The sequence below is a fragment of the Lates calcarifer genome, linkage group LG6 (genome assembly GCF_001640805.2).
Source record: "Lates calcarifer isolate ASB-BC8 linkage group LG6, TLL_Latcal_v3, whole genome shotgun sequence".
Taxonomy (NCBI): domain Eukaryota; kingdom Metazoa; phylum Chordata; class Actinopteri; family Centropomidae; genus Lates; species Lates calcarifer.
Genome location: NC_066838.1, coordinates 8,686,286 through 8,711,572, shown reverse-complemented (window position 1 = coordinate 8,711,572; position 25,287 = coordinate 8,686,286). Strand labels below are relative to the sequence as shown.

The window sequence follows — 25,287 nt, the reverse complement described above, 5'->3', positions numbered from 1 at the left end:
TCACCTATAATTTACCAGAAAACTAAAACAAATACTGATTTAAATGTTTAAAAATGATGGAATAAATGTTCCACTTTTCCTTGCTAAAACATAAACAGATAGGATTGGTATTTGATTTACCATGTTTAATTATTGTATATGAAATGTTCCACTGTGTTCTTTTTGGAGATGTGGTTGGCACATGTCAAAGATTTTGTTATATGTTTCAACATGTTCACTCAATTGGTTTATTTTGGTTATGTGTAGTGTATCCCATGTTGTGCTTCCTTGGTGATTCTGGAGATCACTTCTGGCCCAGCTTAGTGTAGCTTAATTCTGTAGTAATCCCTTTGGCCTTAAAGTAAAACAATGCAAAAACTGACTTGTTGATGAAAGCAAGGGTTGTGTTGAATTTTAAACCCTCTCTCCAAGGACTATATTTTTTTCAGAGTTAGTTTTAGGATTGAAGAGGGCAATGGTTCTTCAATGATCCAGCCAAATATTTAAATCAAGCAATTCTTGCTTTGTTGCATCCTGATTCAGTCAAAAATAAACTCATCACATCAGACCATAACTCCATCTCTCTGCCACTGCCAAATTTTGCTTTGGCTCAGTAACAGTGTGCTGACAAAGAAGACAGATGGTTTTGTATATAAACTTCCACTGAGTTGACCAAAATGGAAAAGCATCTGCTTACATCAGCGTGCAGCAACATGATGATGCAGGAGTACATGCAGTAGCTCATGTCCCAGCTATTTTACTGTTGTAAGTAACGGAAGACAAATGGAAATCTTGGCATAAAGATGATAAAGGTGATGCATGTATTTGTGATTTTTTCATGTGTCCATATTGTAAAAAGCAAAAGTGCAATTGATCAAATTTTCAGCAGTTGCTTAGTCTCATTCCTCTGGTATATCGTGAACTAAAAAGTACACTGGAGGATTGATCTACTCCAGGTCATTTAGCAGCTGGCACGTGAACAAAGAGGATTTTGGCTTACCTCTCAAGCATTGTGTCTGGAGCTATGACACTTTTGAAGGTCCTGTTTATTCATAGGGGCGGTTAAAAGCTATGACCATATTGAGTTTGAAGTTAAAGGACAGTCTGCGTCCATGACCACCCTGCCTGGCTCGCTCATTTCCAGCTCTGAATAGACTTCTAGACTTCTATGAAGCTGAAATAAACACTGTTTCAAGTTCAAAGATCAAAGAAGTAACAAATGTGAATTATGCTTGAGGTTGGATTAAAAATTAAAGAGCACTTTGAAGAGACCCAGTCACAGTGATGAAGTGTTAAGAAACAGTTAAATACTGGATGGACCATGGATGGTTGGTGGAGGTCGGCCATAAACTGTGTGGAGCAGGACTTGGATGATGGATGTAATATTACAGCACACTGACTCAGACCATCGCCAGCCAGGTTTTAGGCAGGGCCTGATTTCACAGTATATCAGTATCAGTCAGGCATGCTATCTGGCTGCTTCAGGTCAGATTGTGTGTGAGCCAGACCTTTCCACAGGCACATATTCATATCAGTCCAGCATTGTGCCAAAGAAACAGTTCCAGAGATCTAAACCACACACACACACACACACACACACACACACATATATATATATATTATATATATATATATTAGTCAGGCATGAAACAAATGATTGTTTTAATGGATTCCTACAATTGTAAACCAGCTTTTCAACAAGACCATGTCAGGTGTGACAGTTTTCACAAAAAAATTCTGATACAGCAGGCTTAACTTTTTTAGTTTAGTCATTATATGCCCTTTCTTTGACATTTTTGAACTCTAAAGTTGAATGAAGTTGAAAATTGAACTCTATTCATGCATTCTGTTCATTGAATGCATAAGCATATTTCCCAAACCTTTTACAAACTTGCTTCAAGAATTGCTCTTGCAAAAGTATCTCATGAATCTTACAAATAAAATACATAATTTAAAATACAAAGAGATTTCAGAGTCAAAAAGGAATAAAGTGTCCTGAGTTTCAGAAACTCAGTTCTAGGCTCTTCAATGTCAAATCCTTTTTTCATACTCAACTTTAGAGTCAGAGAATTTTTGAGCCAGGTTTTAGTCATTGTGATTCACTGTGCTGGCTGTGATGACTTCAGATTTATGATAGACAAGATAAAATCTGTCTCAGAGTTTATACTGCTGGTATCAAATACAGGGTGTGATGAGTAAAAGGAGAGAATATTGTTCAGTTTTAGTCAGAAACAGACATTCATTCATCTTTTTACATTGTCTCTCTATATCTGTTTCTGTCACTTTATCAATTCCTAATCTTACACACCCTTTAACAACCATTTAGCTACCACAGAGGCCACTGACTCACACACATGTTCTCCATGCACACTGAATACAATCAGACATAGTAATGTAAGTCAGGACCATTTGTTTTCCTCCCTGGTTTCTATTCTCCCTGTTAGCCAAAACAAAGCCATTCTCCTCCTGGACCAGACAAAGACTTATTGTCTCAGAGAAACTACCTCTGGTAGTCGGCACGAAACGAAAGTATTACACACGTCATTGAATCTCAATACTGAGACGGACTCAGGCTTTCCTCTTCAGTGGCAATTGGATTTCATTTTTCATTTGCAGAACACAGCGTGAAAACCAGCCCCACTGTTGCAGGTCCAAATTTTATGTCATGCTTATCTTAGATTCACCTCATCTCCTCATTGGATTTGTAGAATGAGAGGAAGATGCTGGGACTTTCCCTAATCAGGCAATCTTGGATCTATACTGTGTAAACTTGACTTGAGAATTTTATTTATTTATATCTCGTTTTCTTTTTTAAGCTCCAGATGGTCTTGTAAGGATACTCTGAAAGATTGACTGAGTACAGCTTTCCAGTTTGTTTATAGCCAAATGTCTTATTTCATTTCTAGGCACAAAACAGAAGATTGACACTAGAGGGGACTGAGCCATGAGTCTCTGGAGTCATGACTTATAAAACAGATTTACTTCTCTAGCCAGCCTCAAGTCTTTTCATCGCATTACAAGATTCCTTACATTCTACAGTAAGCAAGGTAGACAAATAGAATAGATAGAAAATGGTTTGTGTAAAGAAAGATTTGTTATTACAAAGTGGTCAAATAAGATTGTCAAGTGGTGTGGAAACAGAGCAGAAGAACAATCATAATCCCATTAGTGAAATCATATTGCCTGTTCTTCTGGCCTTTGGACAGTAGAAACAGTTTGTCATCCTTAATGAGAAAAAATATATTTCAGAACTTTAAAGTAGATCTTAGCTGTTGATAAAGGTTAAGTTAACAGAAATAATATATTTGATCTCTCACTAACAGTGGTTTAATTTATTCTGAGGTTTTCTAACCCCCCCCCCCCCCCCCCCAAACACAATGGAGGTGAAAGGAATTGTGTTTCTGTTGTTAGCAGCACTGGAAAAATTAATAGTTATTTGTTTTAATAGTTCAAAAAATGAATGTCCTGCCATTCTGGATAACATACAGAACTACAGAATTTGATCAGGAATATTTATGGAGCAGAAAGTAGTTCCAATGAAAACTAGCCATTGTGAAGTCATTGGTTATCAAGAGTAACTAGGACATTGTTTCTGAAAAGACACACTGTTGTTATTTTTTCATAGAGGAATATCACAAAATAAATCCCTTTTGCCTCCACTGTAAGGGGGTGGAGACAGACATTTCAGACAGATGATCTCACAACCTGGACACATAATCAAAACTATCTACTTGGCTAGATACCACTAATTTGGGTGAACCGACCCGTTTATATCCACTGGCTTGGACTTCTGGTGTTATAACTGGGATGATGAATGTGTCGGTCATGTCTCAATCAAGGTTTCGTTTTTACAAGCCAAAAGTTAACTCCTTAAGCCTTTGGCTCCCCGTTCCAAGGCCTTTGCTTCATCTTGTGTGGAAGATCTGCTCTGCTCAATTTGCTTCTAATTGCTATAAAGTTCAATTTGCAGAGAAAATAATTCAAATTTAACGACACATGGGCTGATTATCATGTTTTGATTGTGTTAACAGAGTTGGAGTTACATTAAGCCTGTGTGGCTCCCACAAAGCAATTTCATTTTGCAGTATGGCTGAGTTATGATGTTGTTAATCATCATGCTGTTTTTTCTTCTTTCTCTGCTCCTCCATCTTTCTTTTGTATTCCTCCATAGATCCACTGGCCCCCGTTACCTGGCAACAGAGAGGACTGCGTTGAAACAGGGAAGGAACAGGTAGGTGACAGCTAATTCCTGTTTATTTTATTGCATTCCCATTAACAACATTCTCTATAAGACTCACAGAAAGCAGCATACAGTAGAGGCCAGTCTTTCCAAGACTGTCTCTGTTGCTTTGCTGCTGTAACTTAAGAGACCTGCTTCCTGAATACCTGTTTCCTATCAGTACTTTGTAACCTTTTCTGTTGCCAATGTCCTGTCTGCCTGCTGATTTTTGAATATATTTGCCTGGTCTGACCGCTCGCCTGTTTTGTAAGCCTTTTATTCTACCAGCTGAGTCTTGGTGTCTGCATTTGGATTCTCACTGCTGTTTCCAGTATCTTGAAGTCTGGAAAAAAAAACCTGGCCAAAAATGAACCCAACAGACGCTTCTTTTTCCATAAATGAAGTGAATGAGTTGACCTGTGCTGTTGAGCAGCTCTGTACTTACCGCCAAAAGCCTCCAGTTAAGAACAGAGAGGCAGCTCTCTCCATGGCACTTGTGTCCTCCAAACTCTGCCTTGTCAAACTGGTCCTTGGGCTTTCAGAGATTTTGGCTGCTCACCAGCTAAGTGCTTTGGCCACACCAGTCTCTTCTCCCAGTATATCTTTCAGTTTTTTTGTCGTTTCAGTTCATAAAAAGACATTCTTTGGAGTTTGAGAACTAGGATCCAAAATATTTATGCATTTGCTGTAATAGTGAAGGATTTGTAGAATATGCTTTCAGTAGTACTAAATATATATTAAATGGCATACTTAGACAGCTTAGTGCTATGTTGTATTGTGCTGACACTTAAGTTTCCCACCCTAAAGCAACTGGTCTAGTCTCTGCTGCCCCCACATCCCTGAAAAAGTACAGTAAATTATATGACTCAGCAGGTCAGTAAACTTTCTCTCTAATGAAGTCTACAGTCTACTACTGTCAAGATGATTTAATAATGATAATGAAAATTTAAAGTCACCATGTACAAGGCCAGTCTTTCTTAATGAAGAGTGAGTATAAAGATGGAGGATGCAGGGAAAAATGCTTTCAGAGGAGCAATGTAGTTGAAAATGAAGAGCTTTATTGGTTCCTTGAAGGAGGAAAGGCAGGATAGACTGAATATCTTAATGAAGACTCAATATGGAGGGAGGAAGGAGGAGAAGGAATTAAGAAACAGGAGGAGAGGCTACTGTCAGAGAAGACAAAAACAAAAAGGGACAGTGTTCCTCAAATTATGTTCATGTTTTTAAGAAGAACAAAGAGGGAAGGGAGGTTCTGGAGCATTCACCTTAAATAATGCAAAGAAACAAATGATTTTAAAATAAAGTTTCAGCTTTAAAAACTGCATAATGTAATGAATGGGACCAGCGCCCAAGAATGTGTCAGCACCTTGAGTTGTTTACCTCCTTACAAGCTGACTCAGTTTTGTTACCCTGGAGGCAGTTAAAGAAGCAGCTCTACAGAAGATGAGGGGGGCTGGAGGGGATGGAAAAATTACAGGATGGAAAGATGATGATGGTTTTAAAAGCATCATAAACATTTAAGACAGAACTAAAAAACTTAGGGAAGTTAGTGCAGGAGTGAGTTTTTAGTTTTGCTAGTGGTATTTATGGATGGAAGTGACAGTCAGGCAGTTGGTCCACCACTTTAAAGTTAAGCATCACTAAGTTTCAGCTAGCTGAAAAAGGTGCAATGGCAACTGTTGCATTGCATTAGCAACAATAAAGGAATTTTTTGTGTCTTTATGACATCACATGTTTATGACATCAGAGGTATAGGAATACCTCTGATATCATAAACTGGCAACATTCTACCTTAGTTAGTCTGTTAAAAAGAGCCAAGTTGCAAAACACACAGCATCGATAAACAATCGTAACACAACACCAACCACCATTTCAGAACAGAATTCACAATCAGCACCAATCACCATGAATAGAGCAGAGTGTGCACAAACAGAGGAAATGTTTGGGGTTAGCGTGGAAACTCTGCGGCCCATTGTCGAAACATTTTTTAAGAGGATAACATCAGAACAGTGTGAGAGTTTGAAATCAGGTACACCTGATGATGACACGCGAACCGCACTGGCAGAGTTTCTTTTGGACATAATATTAGAATTGTCAAAAGCTCTCGTGAAGGATTTTAAAAGAACAGATGTAGCCGTGTCTGAGAAACGTGTGCTCTCCAGTGTGGGAGACACACTTCCTCAGACTTTTGCACAAGTTCTCAAAGTTGAAGAGGAGATCAGTTCTGTCAGCTCAGAGCACTTGACGGAGCTGATTGTTAAAGAAGTTACAGATAGAGTGAACTCTGCCCTCTCCACTACAGTGGGCAGTGAACAACCTGTTATAAGGCTAGGTTTCACTAATCCAGGCAGAGTTAGTGCTATGATTCGTCATGCCACCACAATGATCAAAAAATTCATGGCTAAGATGACTGCTGGCTGCGTACCTCGATCATGTAGCAGGAAAAGCGTGTGCACCCCCACACAAATGGACACGGAAGAAGATTTGTATTCAAAAAATAGTGATAATCGCTGTCGATCATCAGCTAAATCTTTGAAGGTTAAATTCCAGGACAGCGTCTCGAAAGGCTCAGCAGAGGACAGGGACAGCCTTGTTGCTTCAACATCTGAAACTCTCCAAGAAATAATTAAGAAAGAGGTCAAAGGATTCACAGAGCCCTTTTTGGATGATATGTCAGACTATGAATATAAACAGTGGGAATCTGACTCCTCTCTGGAGATTAAAATTGTTGGAGATGACATTGCTGAGATAATTGTTGATGACGTTAAGAGTTTTGAAGAGAGAGCAGCTCCAGGAACACCCCAAGAAAAATTTTCTCTGAACAAGATGCAGGGGAAGATTAAGACCTTCCTTGCCAATCAGTTTGCCCAAGCATCAATTTATCGCATTGTGGCACAACTGAAGACCAGATTCTTCAACAACTCCACTGTTGAAAACGAACAGTCAGTGCAGTCTTTTGTGGCTGGTGTTGAATCTTTGCTTAAAACAGGAAGGAGAAAAACACAACAAGAAAAGGATGACGCTTTTGAGACTAAGTGGGCAGAGGATCTTCACAAGGGTGAAGCTAAGAAGTTTGCAGAGAAGCTAAGTGATTTCCTCAATGATTATGTGGATGAAATGCACTCTACCTTAGAATCATGTGGAAGTGACTCATCTAGAATCAGGGTGGCTGTACCACGTGGTGTTATTTCTTCTGAAATAGCAGACAAAGTGTGGCGTTTCCTTGGACTAACAAGGTGGTGGCTTCACACTATGGCTGACAGTTACGCTAGCAGGGTGACGACTCTCGCTGTAGCAGACGCAGAGTCAAAGGTATCAACAACAGAGGTCGCAGCTGTTGAGACTGAAGTGCCTTTGGAATGCGACAAATATGACGACGATGTAAGAGCAAAGGTGGAAAGAAACAAAATGTCTATCAGGATCACCGTTGAGAAGCTGGTTTCGCAGGCCTTTGGAAAAGCTAATTTGAAATACATTGCCACAAAACCAGAAATCATCATAAGACGGCTCTTTGAAAAAATATGGGCTGAAGTCGAGGGTGAAGATTTTGAAATTACTCAAAACACAGTGAAATACCTCAACAAGATTGTTTTCAACAGTGTGTGCAAACATTGGCGCAGTCCAGAGATTGTCCTGACTGAACTTGCTTTGGAACTCCCAGTAATTGAAACATACATTGTCCATACTTTCAAACATCACCTAATAACACCACCAAAAAGATTCAGCACCATCCGCAAGTTCCTCTCCTCTGTGCGGAAAGCCTTCTGCAAATAGAATGGACATTATTGGGTGTCACCTCAATGGTCAGTGGTGTGACCTCATAGTTAAAAGGCAAGCATTCAAAATTCCCTGTCTTTAGCTTTTGAGCTTACACTCAGTTCACTTTGGTGGCACAGGTTTTCTCCGGGTACTCCGGTTTCTCCCACTTTCTTGATTGTAACTGATCAAATTAAAAAAAATTTAAAAAAAGGTTTCTTGATTGAATTGAATCAGAATTGTATCATTTGTATCAACATGCTACTCAGACCAAAGTTAGACTGATAAATTTTCACTCAGGTAAAATTTCCTGTGTAAAACAAAGAAAAGACAGTAATCTATTGCAAATTTTTTTTTTTTTTTTCTGAAAACCACCTGCACTAGCATGTAAATTTACTCGTTTGTACAATACTGTGTCAGAAAAAATGTCTCAACCTTTTTTGACAAGTAGGTAGCTGTGGTCTTTGAGCAAGTGGGCATGTGACACTGGCATCTGGGATTTGCTGTTGTTAATGTACCAGTTGATCAATGAAATTTTTTGTCTACTTTTAATGCAGTTGTTACAGTTACAGTTTATGCAATTTATCTAAAAAAGAGATGTCTGTATTACATTTTGATGTGTTGAATATTTTAAGCCACAGCCATTAACACAAAAACATAAGACATAAAAAACAAAATAAAAAACTTAAATGCATTGCCCCTTGTAGCATGTATGATTTTTTCAGATGTTTCATGTCTGGATACAACCCAAATGTGATTTCACTTTTGTTTATGCATTAGCTGCTAGCAGTGGTGTATAGTTCATTAATTTCCATGGAAATATCATCTGGGGACGACATCAGACTGCAGCGCTGCTTTAACAAGGCCAATACACCATAAACTTTCTAATCAAACCAGCGCACACACTCCCACAAAAAAATAAAGTGTGCTCAGGCTTCTCTCCCTGTTTGAGCAATGCCTGTGAACTCACAAAGCCACTTAAAGTCAGAAAGGAGAAGGTCATTGAAGGGAAAATGACCTGGTTCGATGGTACGTGGCTGCAGTAACAGGAGCATTCTGGTGCCCTCTGAGCATGCTGATTTGCATAAGCCACCTTGTCAGGTTAGAAACACAGGCAGTCCACCCACTGACCTGTTGTGTGAGATGTAATTATCTGCTGCAGTTCTGCTGTGTTATGGGTAATTGATACTTATTTCCTCAGGAAAGGTTGGAATCTGTATTGATTATCAGCGTAAGTAGGCCAAGTTTATCACCTATTTCTCTTCCTCCTCCCTGAGGAATCAATATAAGTTGTACCCAGCAACCTCCTTCACCCATCATCACCATCCAAACAGCTGAAGGTCCCACTTGTGCTTATGCACTTTTTAATGCACAATGCCTTCATTGAACTGATCAGGGTTGTTCAAGAGGACAGTGGATCTATTGGAAAGGACTACTATAAACATCATGTTCTCTCTCTCTCTTTCTCACACACACACACACACACACACGCACGGAGACACACAAAATGAAGACATGCTGTTGTAAGAGTTATAAATCTTGGGCTCATGGCAAGAGGTCTGACTGCCACCTCCATCTGGAAAGGGTTAGAAGGTGTGTGTCTATGTCTGTAGGTATATGTTCAATGTGTTTGAAGTGGCAGGTGTGTCTTGGGTGTCTTATATCAGTTTTATTAGGTGTTTCCTCTGCATATTGCTCACAAGGCTCACATGACACTAGGTGTGTGTGTACATGCTACTGTACTGTCCTGTAGTGGAGAGGAGGAGTCAAAACACATTATTAGACAGGTCTTAAAACAGGCTCTGTGTAACTCTGCCAAGCCTGTGCCAAAGGAGTCATAAAGTGTGTGTGTGTGTGTGTTTCCTTGTGTGTGTGGAATAGTGTGAGTAACAAATAGAGAAGTCTGACCCTTTTTGTTAAACTACACAGACATGTTTCTGCATTCCTTCACGTCTCTGAATTTTGTGTGTTTCAGTTTTTCTTAGTGTCAGACTAGATGGATTACTGTTGTATCCCTTGGCATCTACAAAGTAAAAGACATACACACACACTCACACATGCATACACACACACACACACACACACACACACACACACACACACACACTCATGAAGACACATGTTATATCTCATATGTTTGCTGTCTGTGTCTGTTAAACATAGCTGAGTTTGACAAAAGGTGATAGAGGTTGAAAGGTGAAAGGTCCACACATAGTTTTTTTGGACTTTGGTGTGTGAGTGCATGTGTGTTAGTGTGAGTGTGTATTAATTGAGAGAAAGATAGAAAAAATGTAAGACACACAGATACAAAGAGAGATTCCCAGGCAAATTAAGGAAAAAAAGATTGAATAAAACATTTTTGTTTTAGTCAGTCTAGGTTGAATTATTCAATTTATATATGTCCTGAATGGGCTGCAACAGTGTGACTGTGCATACATTTACATTAGAGTTAGAGATGAAGACATTAGGTGGGATGTCCATATTATCTCTTTAATGAAAGTCTGTGTCTCCACAGCTTTCCACTGACAACTGTCTACCACCTTAAACATGTTTTTACTGATAGTGTTTCCTCCCAGAGTCACAACCTTGTGACCCTCACCATCATTAATTACAGCTCAGGCAAATAAATAACAGGCAGTGGGGAGGCACTCAGTTATTTCAACCAAGCATGTTCTGTCTTGCTGTGCCTGTTAACATAATTTTCTGCTTCATCTATCAATATTTTCTACCTGGAATTGGATTGATTATCAGCTCAGCTGGTTACTTCCTTCGTGTCTTAGAGGCCAGAGTTGTTACACATTATATTGCTGTGTATGTTGAGCTGCCACAAAACATTTTGAGCACAAAGCAGGGATCAGATACACTCTTAACCCGAATTAGTTGACTTTACTCACAAATTGCGTGGAAACCCGTTGCCCTATACCACTTTAGTTTTTACACAAGCTGAAACTAAATATGTTGACTTTTAATTTTATTATTTTTTTTAAATATAACTAGCTATTATTACTTGTTATTGCTACTTTGTTTATTACAATTACTATATTTTCCTTTAATTAAATTACATTTTCTTAAAAAAAAATTGTAGAAAACATTGTTTCAATTAAACTGAATGGAAAAAACACCTTTAAATGCTCCAATGCATTTTATTTTTAAGGAAAAAGGCAAAACACAATCCAAGCTAATATTATTATTACAAACTTATCATCAGGTCAACATCAACACATCCAACCTAAAATGATTAATCTGAAAAAGGTAATTTCAAATCAATTAAACAATTGTGTGGTTGTTGAATGTGTCTGTGTGTGGGTGTTGTCCGTGCTGGTTGTGTGTGGGGGTGTTGAATGCATCACAAATTTACAAGAAAAAACATGGATGTGCCCTAAGATTACAGTGGTAAATCTATAAAAAAAAAACAGAATTCTCAGGAAACCTCTGCTCAAATGTATCTGCTTCATCTGCCTAAACGAAGGGAGGCCAGCACATGAACCAACAGAGACAATCATATCAGAACAATATCTAACTCCATCTACAAACTGAAACAATGTCTTATGTCTTTTTGCTACAACTCGTCTCAATTTTCAGCATTTCAGCATTTAAGTGTGTGTAGGTGTGTATGTGTCTGTTTTTTGTGTGTGGGTGTTGTGTGGGACTTTGTTGTGAGTGGGTGTTGAATGTGTCTGTTGTTTGTGTGTGTGTCTGTGTTTTACGTGTCCCTGTTTGTCAGCCTGTTTTACAGAGAATAAAAAAGGTTTACCCCACTGGTCAGAAAGTGTTTTAAGTGGTGTGGCAAAAAAAGTAGTCAAAAACTTGTTACAGTAGAGCTGACATCTCTTTACATTGTGAGCTGATTTTTCAAAGTCTGTAGCTTTGGTTTTAGGTCAGTCTGTCCTAACGAGAGCAATACCTGTTGGATGAACTGAAATGTGAACTTCATAGTCTTGGGATAGTTAAGATGGAGTGCATATGTGAGTCCAAACAAACATCATTACAATCATTACATTAGACTTCTTATTTGAAAAAAAAAAAAAAAAAAAAAAAAAAAAAAAACTTTAATCAATATACTGTAAGAGTGTCAACATTAAAAGAAAGCAAGAGCTTACTTACAAAGCCTGATTTGAAGAAGTTTGTGGGGTTGTCCCCCAGGATGATTGGAGGCTCTCTGAGCACCTGTGTCCGGATCGCTGTTGGGTTTGTAGTCTTTTGGGAATTAAAGAGAATAACAAGTTAGATAGCTAAAATAAAAAAACAAATAATGATCTATAAGAAAGCTAATGATCTATAAGAAACTGAATTACACAACCAACAGAGAACCTGTAAAGAACAATGCCAAGCACATAATGTGTATGGACCTACATTGATCTGTTGTGAAATCTGTGTCAACAACTGTCCAACATTCCCTCTCTTGGAACGAAATAACTCAAGGAGACAAGGACTGTGGATCAATGCTCTCATAGAATTCCTGTTTGAGGTTCTTGCCCACAATCCTGCTGAACTCCATGAACACCTGAAAAATACAGAAAGCAAAAAAACCAAAAAACCTAAGAACCTAGATCAACTGAGCTATACAAGACAAACCATCTGCAAAGTAGAGCTGGAAAAACACCCATGAATGTCCTTTTTGTATGATTTGAAATGCTGATGTTTAAATGTGTAAACAGCATGCCCCAAATTAAAAATATCAATGTTTTCCTGAAAGAGCACAAGAGAAATATACATCTAGACACATTATATAATAGAAAGATTGTCATTAGTTATCTTCTCTTTCGTGAACATGCCTGATCTTTAGTGAAAAGTGAACATACCTGATCTTCAGTGAAGAGGGCAGGCCAGCGTTTCACCATCGTGCTTATGGCGGGTTCCGACTCCACTACCTCTTTTCTTCTCAGAGCAAACGTCTGATCCATCTTCTGTTTCACAAGAGGTCCATTTGGTGTTCTCTTCTGCATTTCATCAAGTCTTTGCGGGCCTCAAAACAAGAAAACTTTTAGCTCAACAATTCAGCTCAACAATATCGCTGTAAAAAACAAAATGGTAATAGAACCGAAATGACGTGTGTTACACATAAAACCGGCATCTAAACAAGCGTGTGTGTGGAGAGAGAGTGAGAGGGCGAAACAGAGTGCGGTGAGTGGATCAATGCATGGCGCGCAGCTCGCAGCCTCCACAACATAAATACCTCCACAGACAGCGCCTGCTACACTCCTTTAGCCCCCGACAGCGGTTGAACCGCTTTTCTACCACATGAAATGTCGGAAATATAAATTATAGCCGCGCAAAATCGCCAGTATTCGAGCTGTCCTCAGACTGTTAACACCAAGCTAACTTTAACATTCAGCTGACACTATTAGCTAGACATTAGCTAGCAATAAGCATGTATTAACACCATGCACAGGTTCAAACAGTACATTAACATGCGACAGAAAAAACAGCGTCAACAATTTATCTGTTAAAAGTGTTAAAAGTTCCCACAAAGATAACTAGGCTACTTATTTTACATACTGTTTTTTTTGACAAATTTACAGAACAATTCAGCAAAGTGCAGCCTTATACAACTTATTTTACATACTAACCGTTCATAGCGTCCAGTAAAGCTGCTGTCTGCTGTAGTCAGTGTTAACCTCCGTGCAAGCACTGCTACCGACCGTTGCGCTGGCCTTGTGATGTGACCAGCGACGTTTTTGAATTAGGCCCCTCCCCTTTCTTATAAAACTTAACATAGCAAGTTATCTCTACTAAACATGATTATTGCAATGAATCTTTCAGCTAAATAGTACAATCAACTAATGTTGTTTAGTAATGATAGCAGTTTTTTACAAAACAAAAGTTTAAGTAATGATCACTCTGAAGTTTAATTAGAATCAAAATCTGGGTTTACAGTGCTATAGCAAGTTAGACATTTTGAGTGTGTGGATGATTATCAAGGTGAACTCAAAAGATCGATTTATACTCTCAGTTCTGCCCTTTGTTCTATTATGACTTGATAGCGTTGGTAATCCTCCCTTCCTTTGCGTTTGCGTTTATCACTTTATTTCAATCAAAAAGTCCTAAAAAGAGAGAGGGCAGTAGTAAAAGCATAACGTGGTCACATAGTCTACAGGTCACACAACTAGAAGTTTTATCAGTGCATCACTACAACATCAGTAAAATGCAGTGGTATTACAAAGTGAAAAATTCCTCTTTCTACTTATAGAGTGGTACTTAAATGTAAGTCTTTGAGTTATATGTAAATATCTGTTTCGGTAAACCATGTGCATTGGTAAATCATATATATATTTCAAGCTGAAAAGAATGTGAATCTCTTAAGTCTGAAAGTATACACCACTGTTTACACTGTGGTAAAATGCAGGACTAACAGTAACATGTGGGCTCCAGATTTTGGATGATACAGCAGTTCCCCCTTTATGGCTCTTCAATGTTTTCTGTTTATTATTAATGAGAAAAAGATGCTGCAGGGGCCAGAGACATAGAGACCAAGTGTGGTCTGTCTCTACCCATCTACTGCCCTTTTTGCTGCCAAAATGTTGGTAAATGCTGGTTGCAGCTCTTGCGTCTGCCGGGAAGCCAAGTTAGGTGACTGTGGTTTTCTGTCCTAAAATGAATTTTTGACTGGTTACATGTTGGGAGTAGTTGGTAGATATTTGGAAAAAATCATCTCATACACTTTGGCGAGAGTTTCTTGCCATGACTGAATGTTTTCAGAGCTGTCTAGAAATCAGCCCATCAGTCAGTTGAACACAGAAAAAATAGTTTCTTTCAGGATCAAACAGCTGCTGAGACCAAAGAGTCGGACAGGCAAGTCCATCCAGCGGTCTGGCTTTGAACTGCCGTCATGATGTTTATGTGTGTCTGTCTTTGTGTTTGTGTATGAGGTCCTGTTGACTTGCGCATGTGCATATTTGTGTGTGTCTGTGTACATGAATGTGTTGGTCCTCATTTCCTGTTAGTATTACAGAATCTGACTTCTCTCCACTGAACATTGGCTGTTTATACTGGAAACAGCTCCCCGTGTCCAAACTTGCCGCTCCCTGCCCGGGTCAGTCATAGAACATGTTTAGCCGCTGAAGCTTTCAAGGCTGTTAGCTCCATGTTAGCTTCACCACTATGCTTCATTTTCCACATTGCTAAAAAAACAAAAAAACTGGCGACAACCATGGAAGTAATTTTGGGTAATTAACGGTCTGTCTGCTTTTCCAGTTTCCTCGCAGCATTTCATTGATGCATTATTTTGGTGGCAGCTGTTACATTTTTGTCGCCAAACTTGTTTGAATTCCCTCAAATACCAACAGTTTGCACGCGACAACATGACAGAGGTTGAAAGTTCAGATTTTTTAGCCCACTCAGGACAAATCAGTGTGAGAAATATTTTCCTCAACCTTGACCAAATTTCTTGACTGCATCTACCGTATGTGGAGCATATTTAATCATTTAAGAATCATAGCCAAATTGCAATGCTGTGTTATATTTAACATAATCAAATCAAACCGTGATTAAAATGATTTGTAGCCTGTGGCACTGGTTACTGCTCATGTTTCTCAAAATAAAGACCACATTTTACCATGAACCCTGTTTCTTTACATCATGAGGAAGACATTTGTCTCCACTCCTGCTCTCTGGAGTCACCTTCTTTGCTCTTTTGGACAAAGTTCCTCTCTCCACATACTGAAACACATTAACATGTTTAAAGTGTATGTAAAGTGGTCGTCCATGTAGTCAGGTGTAAAACAAATTCACTAGTAACTAGTAGTATGGTGGTTCTATGTTGGGAGGTGATCTTGCTCTTGCAGTTTCAAACCTTACACCATCATGGAAGCACAGTGCCCTCCTCCATGCTTTAGAAGTGCCTCCCTTTGTTCAGTATATATAGTATCATGGGAAATCAGACTTACATTGCACAGTGTAAAGACTTGGAGGGACCTTGGCAAGGCCCCTGTTTATTTATGTTAATGATACAAATCTCTCATAGCAAATGTAGCAATATCTTGATGTTTAAATTGCTATGCACACCTTTTATTTTAACTCCCAAGACACAAAACTGTGGTTTTTGTGGGCAGTTTCAGAGTTTGAACTGTGTGAATGGGCAGCAGAGTGTTGTTGGGAAAGAGTATTTGTGGTCAGCCAACCTTCCCTTGATAATAAAAGGTTAATAAATGAGAATTGTTAGATATTTTCCACCAAATAGCCCTGGCCCTGGCTATTTATGCTGTGATTAAATCTCTCCATTTTCAATCCTGGCTAGATGTTTAAGACTTCTCCCTTAAATCTCCCAGTGAGACAAAACTAGATTTAGTAATCAAACCACTTCATTTTCTGTTTAACACCACTCCCTTCGTTGCCACTTCATCTTGGACAAGACCACACAGATGTGTTAAACCCCAAATCCCCGGGTGGGAGAGCAGAGACATATTTCCTCTTTTCAACATTTCATTCCACTCTTTGCTCTCCTAGGCCACACACGGATCTCCAAGACGACTCCCTGAGTAGTAGAACGGAAACACAGGAGAGACAGATTTCTATTCATTCTCAGTCCACTTGGTAGGCTTCGTATATCTTCTGTAAGAACATAGAGACATACCTGTGGCATCCAGCCTTTCATTTTCTTTGTGCGGGAGTTTCCAGTAGGCCAGACATAAATTCTGCTGTGGTTTGTCATAAGTTAAGTCATCCAGCTGTAATTTGGATGAAATAATTAAAGGAAACAACATGCCAGAAATCCTTTAAACAGCATGCAAAGTTTGCTCTATGATAACCCCTCTTCCACAGTATAAATACAAAGGCACGTTCCGAATCCACATGCTTCTTTTCTGTGTGCTGTCAATAATAAGTAGCAAATTAAAATTTACTGAACACATTCTTAATGCAAATGTGTTTCTCTTTAGTTTATTAGTGCCCTGGTTTTGTTTGGGTAGAGAAATGAGCCAGCGAGGAAGGGCCATATGATGATGTAAACTATTTGTTGTAGTGCAGCGACATGGTTTACATGAGGTCTGCAGTGCCTCAAAGCAGTCAAGGAAACCATCAACAATATTTGACTGTTTGACTGCGACTTTGAGAGGGACATAGGCCACACACAAATGCAGGAATGACACATAAATTGGACACATTCAGTAACAAAATATGCACCTGTAAAAACACAAAACAGACTAGCACACTTTCATGCATAGAAATCAGAAGTGCGTTGAGAGATGACAAAAAAAAAAAAAAAAGTGAAGAAACAGCTACCAGTACACACCAAGCATGCCCACTTTTTGAACAGACACACATCAGACGCTTATTGTGCAGATATTAGTTTGACCTTGTAAACCTGAGAGAATGACACCCGGCCAATCCTTTCCTTCTCAGCTGACACCCGCTTTGCCAGCTGCTGTTGTTACAGACAGGAAGAAGGAAGTAGTCGTGCCTCCTGCTTCCTTTGGACCTCTGTGTAGTACAGAAATGTCTCGATACGTGTTTCCTCAGTCCCCACGTCTTGTGTTCTCGCTCTTTTGTGTGTTTGCGTGTCTGTGTCTAAGAAGGCACTTAAACAATTATCCAATTATCCACTTGTATGGAGTTCCAAAGTTTCATTTAGTGCTTAATGAAGCAAGGACAGTTTCTTGCTTTTCTTCCCAAGCTACCCTGTCTTTCTTTTTCTGTTTCTACATTTAATGCCTCTCTCTTTAAATTCATGTTCATCATCATTGTTTTAGAATGAAATTCATTTCAAAATCATTAAACTATCCACCACATTTTCTCACTGGCACCCAGGCATTTCTGATGTGTTACAAAAGTTCCTTTGACTCAAATGTGATGCAACTTGTTCTACAACATCCGAGTGTCACTTAGGCTGAAATCCAAAAGTCAGAAATATAAGTCCTATGTGGGACACTGAGGCTATCACATTTCATCTAATAAAGCTCTTTTCTTGGCTGTCATTACAAACATATGGGATCAATAAGCCTTGTTGAGAGATCATTTGGTTCCGTTCAGTACCCTGAAAATCAACTTATCTGCAGTTGGATGACAGTTACTGTTGCACTATGTGATCTAAGTTATTGAAAAGCCCTTCATTGTTTTTTCTTTCTTTTTTGATCTAATCTGTCTGTGGAGTGTTATTCATGGTTTATCATAAAGCAGTGTATTCACAAAATGGGGCAGGGACACCATAAATATACCTTTTCACATATTTCATTGAGATACAAGGTTTTAACCTGTGTGTGTATCTGTGTTTTGCAGACAGGAGTGTGCCAACTTTGTCCGCCTCCTGCAGCCCTACAACCGCACCCACCTCCTGGCCTGTGGCACTGGTGCCTTCCAGCCCATGTGCACCTTCATCTATGTGGGGCACAGAGGGGAGGTAAGCTAGGGTGAAGATAAGACTGTGTGTGTATTTGTGTGTGTTTGTGGGGTGGGTGGGAATACATCCACACAAACACATAACTCGTAGCTACATGCATAAAATACCAATCAGTTGGTGTTTTGGGAGAACTGTGATATACAGCTGTCACAGTTGTGTAAGACCCATATTTTACTCCATGCATGTTGAATTACTGCTGTACTCTTTCTCCATTTCCTAAAGGAAATGTTTGGAAACTGTAAATTGTGTTCACTTTTAATACACTGAGTAACCATTAGAAAGACTCTCCAGTTGGCATTAATGGAGTATAGGTTGAGTCAGTACATAGCATTAACTTTTCCAGTGTTATTACTTTATACATATAAATCTCAGACTGACAGTGATATAATATGTGATAATAAGAATTTGAAAAAAATACAGATTTACTCACAGTGACTGCATGCCTGCAATTTCTTAGCAGGATGACTCAGAAACAAATTCAAAGTGACAGTGTTGATGTACTTTCAGCTAATGTTAACAAACAGCTGTTTACTTACACATCCAGGAGAGAACATTTTAGATAGCATTTTTCTCATCTTAGCTCTGGTTTGGCCTCCACAGACTCCGGAGAAAAATAGGGCTCTTTAGGGACTAAATGCTCCAGTTTCCTCAGCAGCTAGCTGCTAACTTTGTCTGTCTGCCTTTTGTTGCTGCATAGGTAGGGTGTGTAGTTAGCTTCTTCTGCAGGGAATGACGGTGTATGGATTTATGGTGCATGAGGGAGATTGGTGATAGGTGGGAGAATCAACCACACAGTGGGTTCAGCATTGCAAGCAATTCTATCACATTACAGAGATGGATTTAATTTCATGTTCATGCTCAATGATGCTTAAAGTGTCACTGTAACACCATACAAGTTGCTGATAAATTAGCATCAAGTAAAGCTGAACTCACTTGATAATTTGGTAACACAACTAAGCACTGACAATAGAAAATTCCACATAAAGTTTCAAGGAATGATGGTCCAACTAGGTTACAGCATAGCTAAAGAAATGCATTATTCATGCCATTTAGAAGCAGGATGCCATTGCATCAATATACATATGAAACCTTGTACATATGAGACGATAAAGAATCATTGGGTGGCCTATAAGCGGTCCTGTGGTGGAAACCAGGCTAATGGAACAAATATGGTCAGTGCCAAGATGTTTTTTCAGAGAAATACAGCTCAGACTGGCCCTACTCTATGCTCAGATCCCTGGAGTTTAAGGTTAAGCTTCAGCAAGCAGCTCTGCCATGAGTCCTCCTGTAGCACGACTCAGCTGCTCTGTTAAACCCTCTATACATCTTTTCAACTCCACAGGCTGGCTCTCTACACAGCCACTCAGCTCAGGGGGACCCTCTGCAGAGTCTCACACTTGGAGCCATTTAAAAGACATGATTCAATGAATGGAGCTATTAAGACAGACTCGTAGCTGGCTGTCTCACAGCGGTCCACCAGATTGCAGCCCAGTGTGCTGCCCTGCCTGGCCCAGCAGGAGGGGGTCAAACTGGGCATGAGGAGAGGGGAAAGCTGGATGTTGGCAAAGAGCTAAGGAAAGGAAATGAGACAGTGGGGTGGGAGAGTGCCAGCCTTTTAGTCCAAAGAGAGATTGTGTGTGTGCATGTGAAATACACAAGGTGCAGTATTTTCTGTGCTTTTTCTGGGGGATTTAGGTGCTCGTCACAGTGTGGCTTCTCTTTGTGGCTATTTTATTCCTCCTTCTCAATCTGTCATCCTTTGTGTGGTTTTTGAACTCTGGGCTTTATGGCACATAATGAAAAAACGTGCATGCCTTCCTTTGCCTGTGCTAAAAAACTTTGAGCCCAGGAACAATATACAGTGGTGTGCGTGGCTGAGATACAAAAACAAGTCAGTGCTATCCTTATGAGCAGACATGTTATGAATAGCAGGTATTCTAATCCTCAGACCAGTTGGAAACATCGCTGCTGCCCAGGAATTTCTTTTAACAAAGCAAACTAATCAACTTTTGTTGTGTGATTCAGCAAGCCATGCTAAAGAAGCACACACACACAAAAAAAGTCAACTGATAGTTTCACACTTTTATTTTGGCTTTCAGTGCATTTCACTCACAAATGTCGGCTCATAACAACTAGGATGACACATTTACTCAGATACCCCATAAATAAAGGAACTTCAGCCATGTTTCCAGTGCTGTAGTTGCACTTTGAGTTAATAATGTGTGTAAAAACCCTTTTGTTGTTGACCAGTTTATGATAGTGAAGGAAGTGCAACGCTCTTCAGAAACATTGCTGAATTTGTTTTATTTACTTTAAGGAATGTGTATGTGTGTGTGTGTTGAGACAGAGATCATGTATTTGTGTCTGTAACAGGTTTTATCTGCTGTCTGTGTGTTAAAACTCAGACCACCTCAGCTGTCCTGACTGATGTGAAGATACAAACTGTCCTCCTCATGCTTGTGTGTGTGTGTGTCCATCACTCAGAGCATAACCAAGCCCTTTCAGGTAGTCAGTGTGTCTCTCTGAATGGACGACACCACAGGGAGCCTGTCCATTTATTTAACCAATCGTTAACCAGTGGAGAACACACACCAGACTGTTTGTCTGACCTCTTGAGGGAACAGAGGCTGTGAGCCCTTGGACTGGACTCTGGGTGGGATGACCTTTGACCTCCTAGGTGTTTTTATCTCAGTTAGCAGCAGACATACACACACTCTTTCAGTCCTTCATGTGCCACCTTTGTCTCTGAATGAATGAATATTGCAAGAAATAATGTGAAAAGTAGGCTCAGCTTTGTTGAATCAAAGAAATAGACTCTTCTTTTCTTAAACAATGTTTTGACAAAATTTATTAGTATTGGACAAGCTGTTGTTGTTCTCTAGTGTTAAGTAATCCTAACTATATTTCATGCTCTTATCCAGACATGAAAACAAAGAAATGCTTTTAGCCACATTCTACCAGTTGACATACACTCATGATGTAATGGAGAATCATTAGTTTTCATATTTCTGCAAGGTCGTGGAGGACAGTGATTTTTTCAACATTTGAAATTCTTGTGCAACAAAATTGGATTTAATCTGACCAATCAGGAAAAGCTTACAGAATGAAGTAAGTTTAAGTGTCTTACTGTCCAAAAATGTTTTCTTTCCGTGAGTGAGAAAACAATGTTTAGATGACAATGTTCATCGTAATTCCTAAAAAAAAAACATGAATGTATAGTCTGTATCTTGAGTCTATGGGTTCCTCACTCCCTCTCTTTCACAGATACACACACACATCCGCACACACACACATATACCCACCCCCCACACGCAGACACACACACAAATTGGAGTCCCCACGGTGAGTGACACAGCTGCCCAAGCAGTGTCATAGATGTGAAAATAAACCACCACATTACAGTGATGACGTACAAAGAACCAGACCACACACACACACACACACACACATACATTACTACACACACGGTCAAGCCAAACAAATGACACAAATTTGAACTTATACACATGCAGAGATGCAGACAGAAACACACACAAACATGATGAAAGACATGCATGTTGAAACATAAATATAAATATATTAAACCAAATGTGTAGATAGATACGTAGATGGATACATACACACAGGGAAGCAGATCTTTATATGCACCTAACAACAACAGTCAGGATTGAAAAACAGAAATCGAAAGCTGTACACACACACACACGAGAACACAAATGGCCTTCTCCTCAACTGAGCAGAACTGTAGATTGAAGCAGTTCAAATGCTAAATTTTTCATTAAAAGTCTACTTTTAACAGTGCTGCTTTTTCGCACTTGCGAAAGTGACTTACTTCCTCTCACTTCCTCTCAGACCTCCATTACAACCTCTTTAAGTGCTAGGATACACGGGACACAGGAAAAAAGGACAGAGATAGAAGGTTCTTCAGCAGGGCCAATATAACAGCATGAATGTGGATAAAAAAAAAGTGGACTAAAAACATTGAAAGCATAATGAAAAATTAATTGCTCATAAATCACCCTTTTATTTCTGTCATGTATGTTTCCTTTGGATCAAAAGTGGAGATGAATGAAGCCTCTTACAGGTTAATTTTACTGCTTCTGCCCTTTCTGTCATTTTCTAGTAATTTTACTTGGCATTTTATATTAAATTTTCTCTGTAATGATCATCATAACTCTTAATCTGTCCTCTCTCTGTGTCTCCCCCTCTCTCTTTATCACATCTTGTATTTTTCTGTCTTTCACTGTCTTTTCCCGTTTGGTTTACACAGCCTCTCTGTCCTTTTTTTAAGTCAAAAGGAGTTTCAGAATCTTTTGTGAGAAGAGGGAAAGACCTCTGGGGACACAGATTAAAATAGGATAAGACGAAATAAAAATAGAAAAACAAATTATAAAACCAAGAGGAGTGAGGGGCAGTAATAGATGAAATGAGAGAGTGAGATTCCCATGTTTTCATGAGAGCGAGAGGTGAGTGAGGGAGCCCAGCCATTATTTGATTGGACACTGAGGAAAAGGCCAAGCACAACAGCGAGTCAAATGAGGTCTGTTGCCCATGAGATACTTGAAGTGGGTCCAAACTGTAGGCTCTTAGGCATTTAAAAATTTTCAAAACCAGATCCTAAGTGTGTAGCTAACTTTTATTCAGTGTTATAATAGATAAAGCATGGACAATTTAAAAATATTTGACAATTCAAAGATAAAACTCAGGAGCACTGACAGATGATTCAGATCATCACATTTAAAAGGAAGCTGTGCTGTATTTTATGCACTTATGTAACAGTTCCTTTTAACTGATGCCCTCACAAAGACAAAAAGACAAGAACAATCTATCAAACTACCAGTGCTTCCAACTACAAATTCTTGTAGGTGTCAGGTGTAGTTAAATGTAACTGCACTCAACTTTCCCACAGATTACTATCAGCTGCACTATAAGGTTGCTGTCTGTGGAGAAACTAGCATCTGTGGCTCTTCTACAGGAGATTTCTCCCTGTCTGACTAAATATGGTAAAATAGTAGCTCTGGAAATATGTCCAAAGAAAGCTCTGAACTAATACCAAAATATCACTTACTGTCTGCAGTAACAGCTATTCTCAGTATTTTAGGCTGGATTGTTCCATTAAGAAGTAAGAAAAATAAATAGATTAAAAAAATATTTGCTGTGCAGCAACAACTGTGACAACTAGAGGATAACTGCTAAAACATGCTGTAACTCTAGTGGAGAAGAGCCATTAATAACATTTGCTAACATTAGCTACATAACATGAACAACCAAAAACTAGTGGTCATACCAGACCAAGTAAGGCTGAACAACAGCAGGAAATCTCCAGAGTGTAATTAACTGAGCAAGTGTCCTCTTTTTTTTTTTTTTTTTTTACTGATGAATTCCATCTTTTCATTTCTAAGAGGAGAAGTATGCTTTTTTAATGACTTTTACATAGTTTCACTTTAAAGCAGCTGATTAAGGGTCAAAACTGTAACCAGCATTAGGTTTTGATTTTTGAAAAGGGTAAGGTTATATAATGGATGAGGTGTAAGGTAATGAATGAGAAAAAGTTATAGATTCTCTCACTAGCTAAATAATGCAAATGTGAATGTATGTATGTCAGTAGTCACTTGTCTAAGTGGTTTTGTAGCAGGGGTCCTGATGTATTTTGCTTGGCACTGCTGAGCACAGAGTGGCCTGTGTGTCTCCCTCTCTTTCTCTGTGAATCACAGCACTTGTGTGTATTTGTCTTGGCAGAGTTTGGCCAAAGTCAAAGTGACTCTGACAGTCTAATCAGCTGCACAAGCAGCTGCACCATTCCTCCGGATCATAATGAGATAACACAGACACATGAACACACACGCACGCACACACACACACATACACACACACACACACACACACATAAGATGCAAGTGAAAAACCGGGCACAGAAGTGCACAAACACAAACCCAGATCATGTTTACACACACACTCTGATGGGGAAACGAGATGTAGAGATGCAGTAATGCAGTGATGCAGTGATGTTAAGGTCAGTAACAAGAGAGCGAGGAAGTGCTGACAGAATAAGGATGACTAATGAGCAAACTAAAAGACTTCAGCAGAAAACAGATAGAAATAAGAAGAAATTCCATATAGAGAGAGACTGAAAATGATTGATGAAGTAAGAGAAAAGTTGATGGGTCAAAAAAAGACAACACTGAACAACACAGGACTGCGATTTTTATTGTTTAGTTCCTCTATAATTGTACAAAAACTGTGATCTTCTCCTAACAAGTGTTTTGTGATGATGGATTTCTCATTTAAGAAGGAAAACAGCACATGTGGTACAACTTTAAAATAAATAATGAAATAACCATACCGTGCATACAGTCTAGTGAAAATGACAAATGAAAGCTTCATAAATTCCATTCATGTACAGGGCTGGAAGAAATAAAACATTGTTTTTTTTTTCTTATTTACTTCTTAAATGTTCCTCATCATCTTAAATTTAACTAAGTGTGAGAATGTGTACAAGCAGTGTGCATGCTGGTGGGCTGAGCATGTTCACTCTGACACCTGTAAAACTCATTCAAACCTCTTTATGAACATTCAGAAAGCTACATGTGGATCAAATAAAAACTGTAACTGTCTCTCCATATTTCCTGAGACCTGTTGGATTTGCCAGTGTATATATAATTTTTGGTGCGTTTCTGCCACTAGCACTTTACTGTGTCCATGTTACCCAGCATGTGTTATAACTGAAGTGAATATGTGGCAGTGCACGTACAAAGCCTAATGTGCGTGAGAGAGTGTATATTGTCCACTGTGTTTCTTAAAGTATTTTTATCCCCCTGACTTCAATGTCATCATCTCCCCTGTGATCTCAGCTGAAGACTCACCCTTCCAGTGACAATAGTCCATTGTCTGTTAGAGGAACAGAGACTCAGACACACAGAGTTCACTGTAAGGACGCTTAAATCACCAACATGGACTTGAATCAAACACGAGGTCTTACTGTGGGTCCTGTCGCCTTCCA

At 39.2% G+C, this 25,287-nt stretch overlaps 1 protein-coding gene across 2 annotated transcripts in view; it reads left to right on the top strand.

Moving 5' to 3' along the window:
• Positions 1–25,287, top strand: part of sema3bl (sema domain, immunoglobulin domain (Ig), short basic domain, secreted, (semaphorin) 3bl) — a 69,706-nt gene that overhangs the window by 23,218 nt on the left and 21,201 nt on the right. Inside the window, exons 3-5 of one of the 2 annotated variants that reach the window (XM_018688991.2) lie at positions 4,151–4,210; positions 4,314–4,316; positions 18,171–18,287. In XM_018688991.2, the coding sequence (XP_018544507.1) occupies positions 4,151–4,210; positions 4,314–4,316; positions 18,171–18,287 (180 nt within the window). Of the gene's footprint in view, positions 1–4,150; positions 4,211–4,313; positions 4,317–18,170; positions 18,288–25,287 lie in introns of those variants that run through there. The other variant, XM_018688989.2, reaches the window with a different exon arrangement.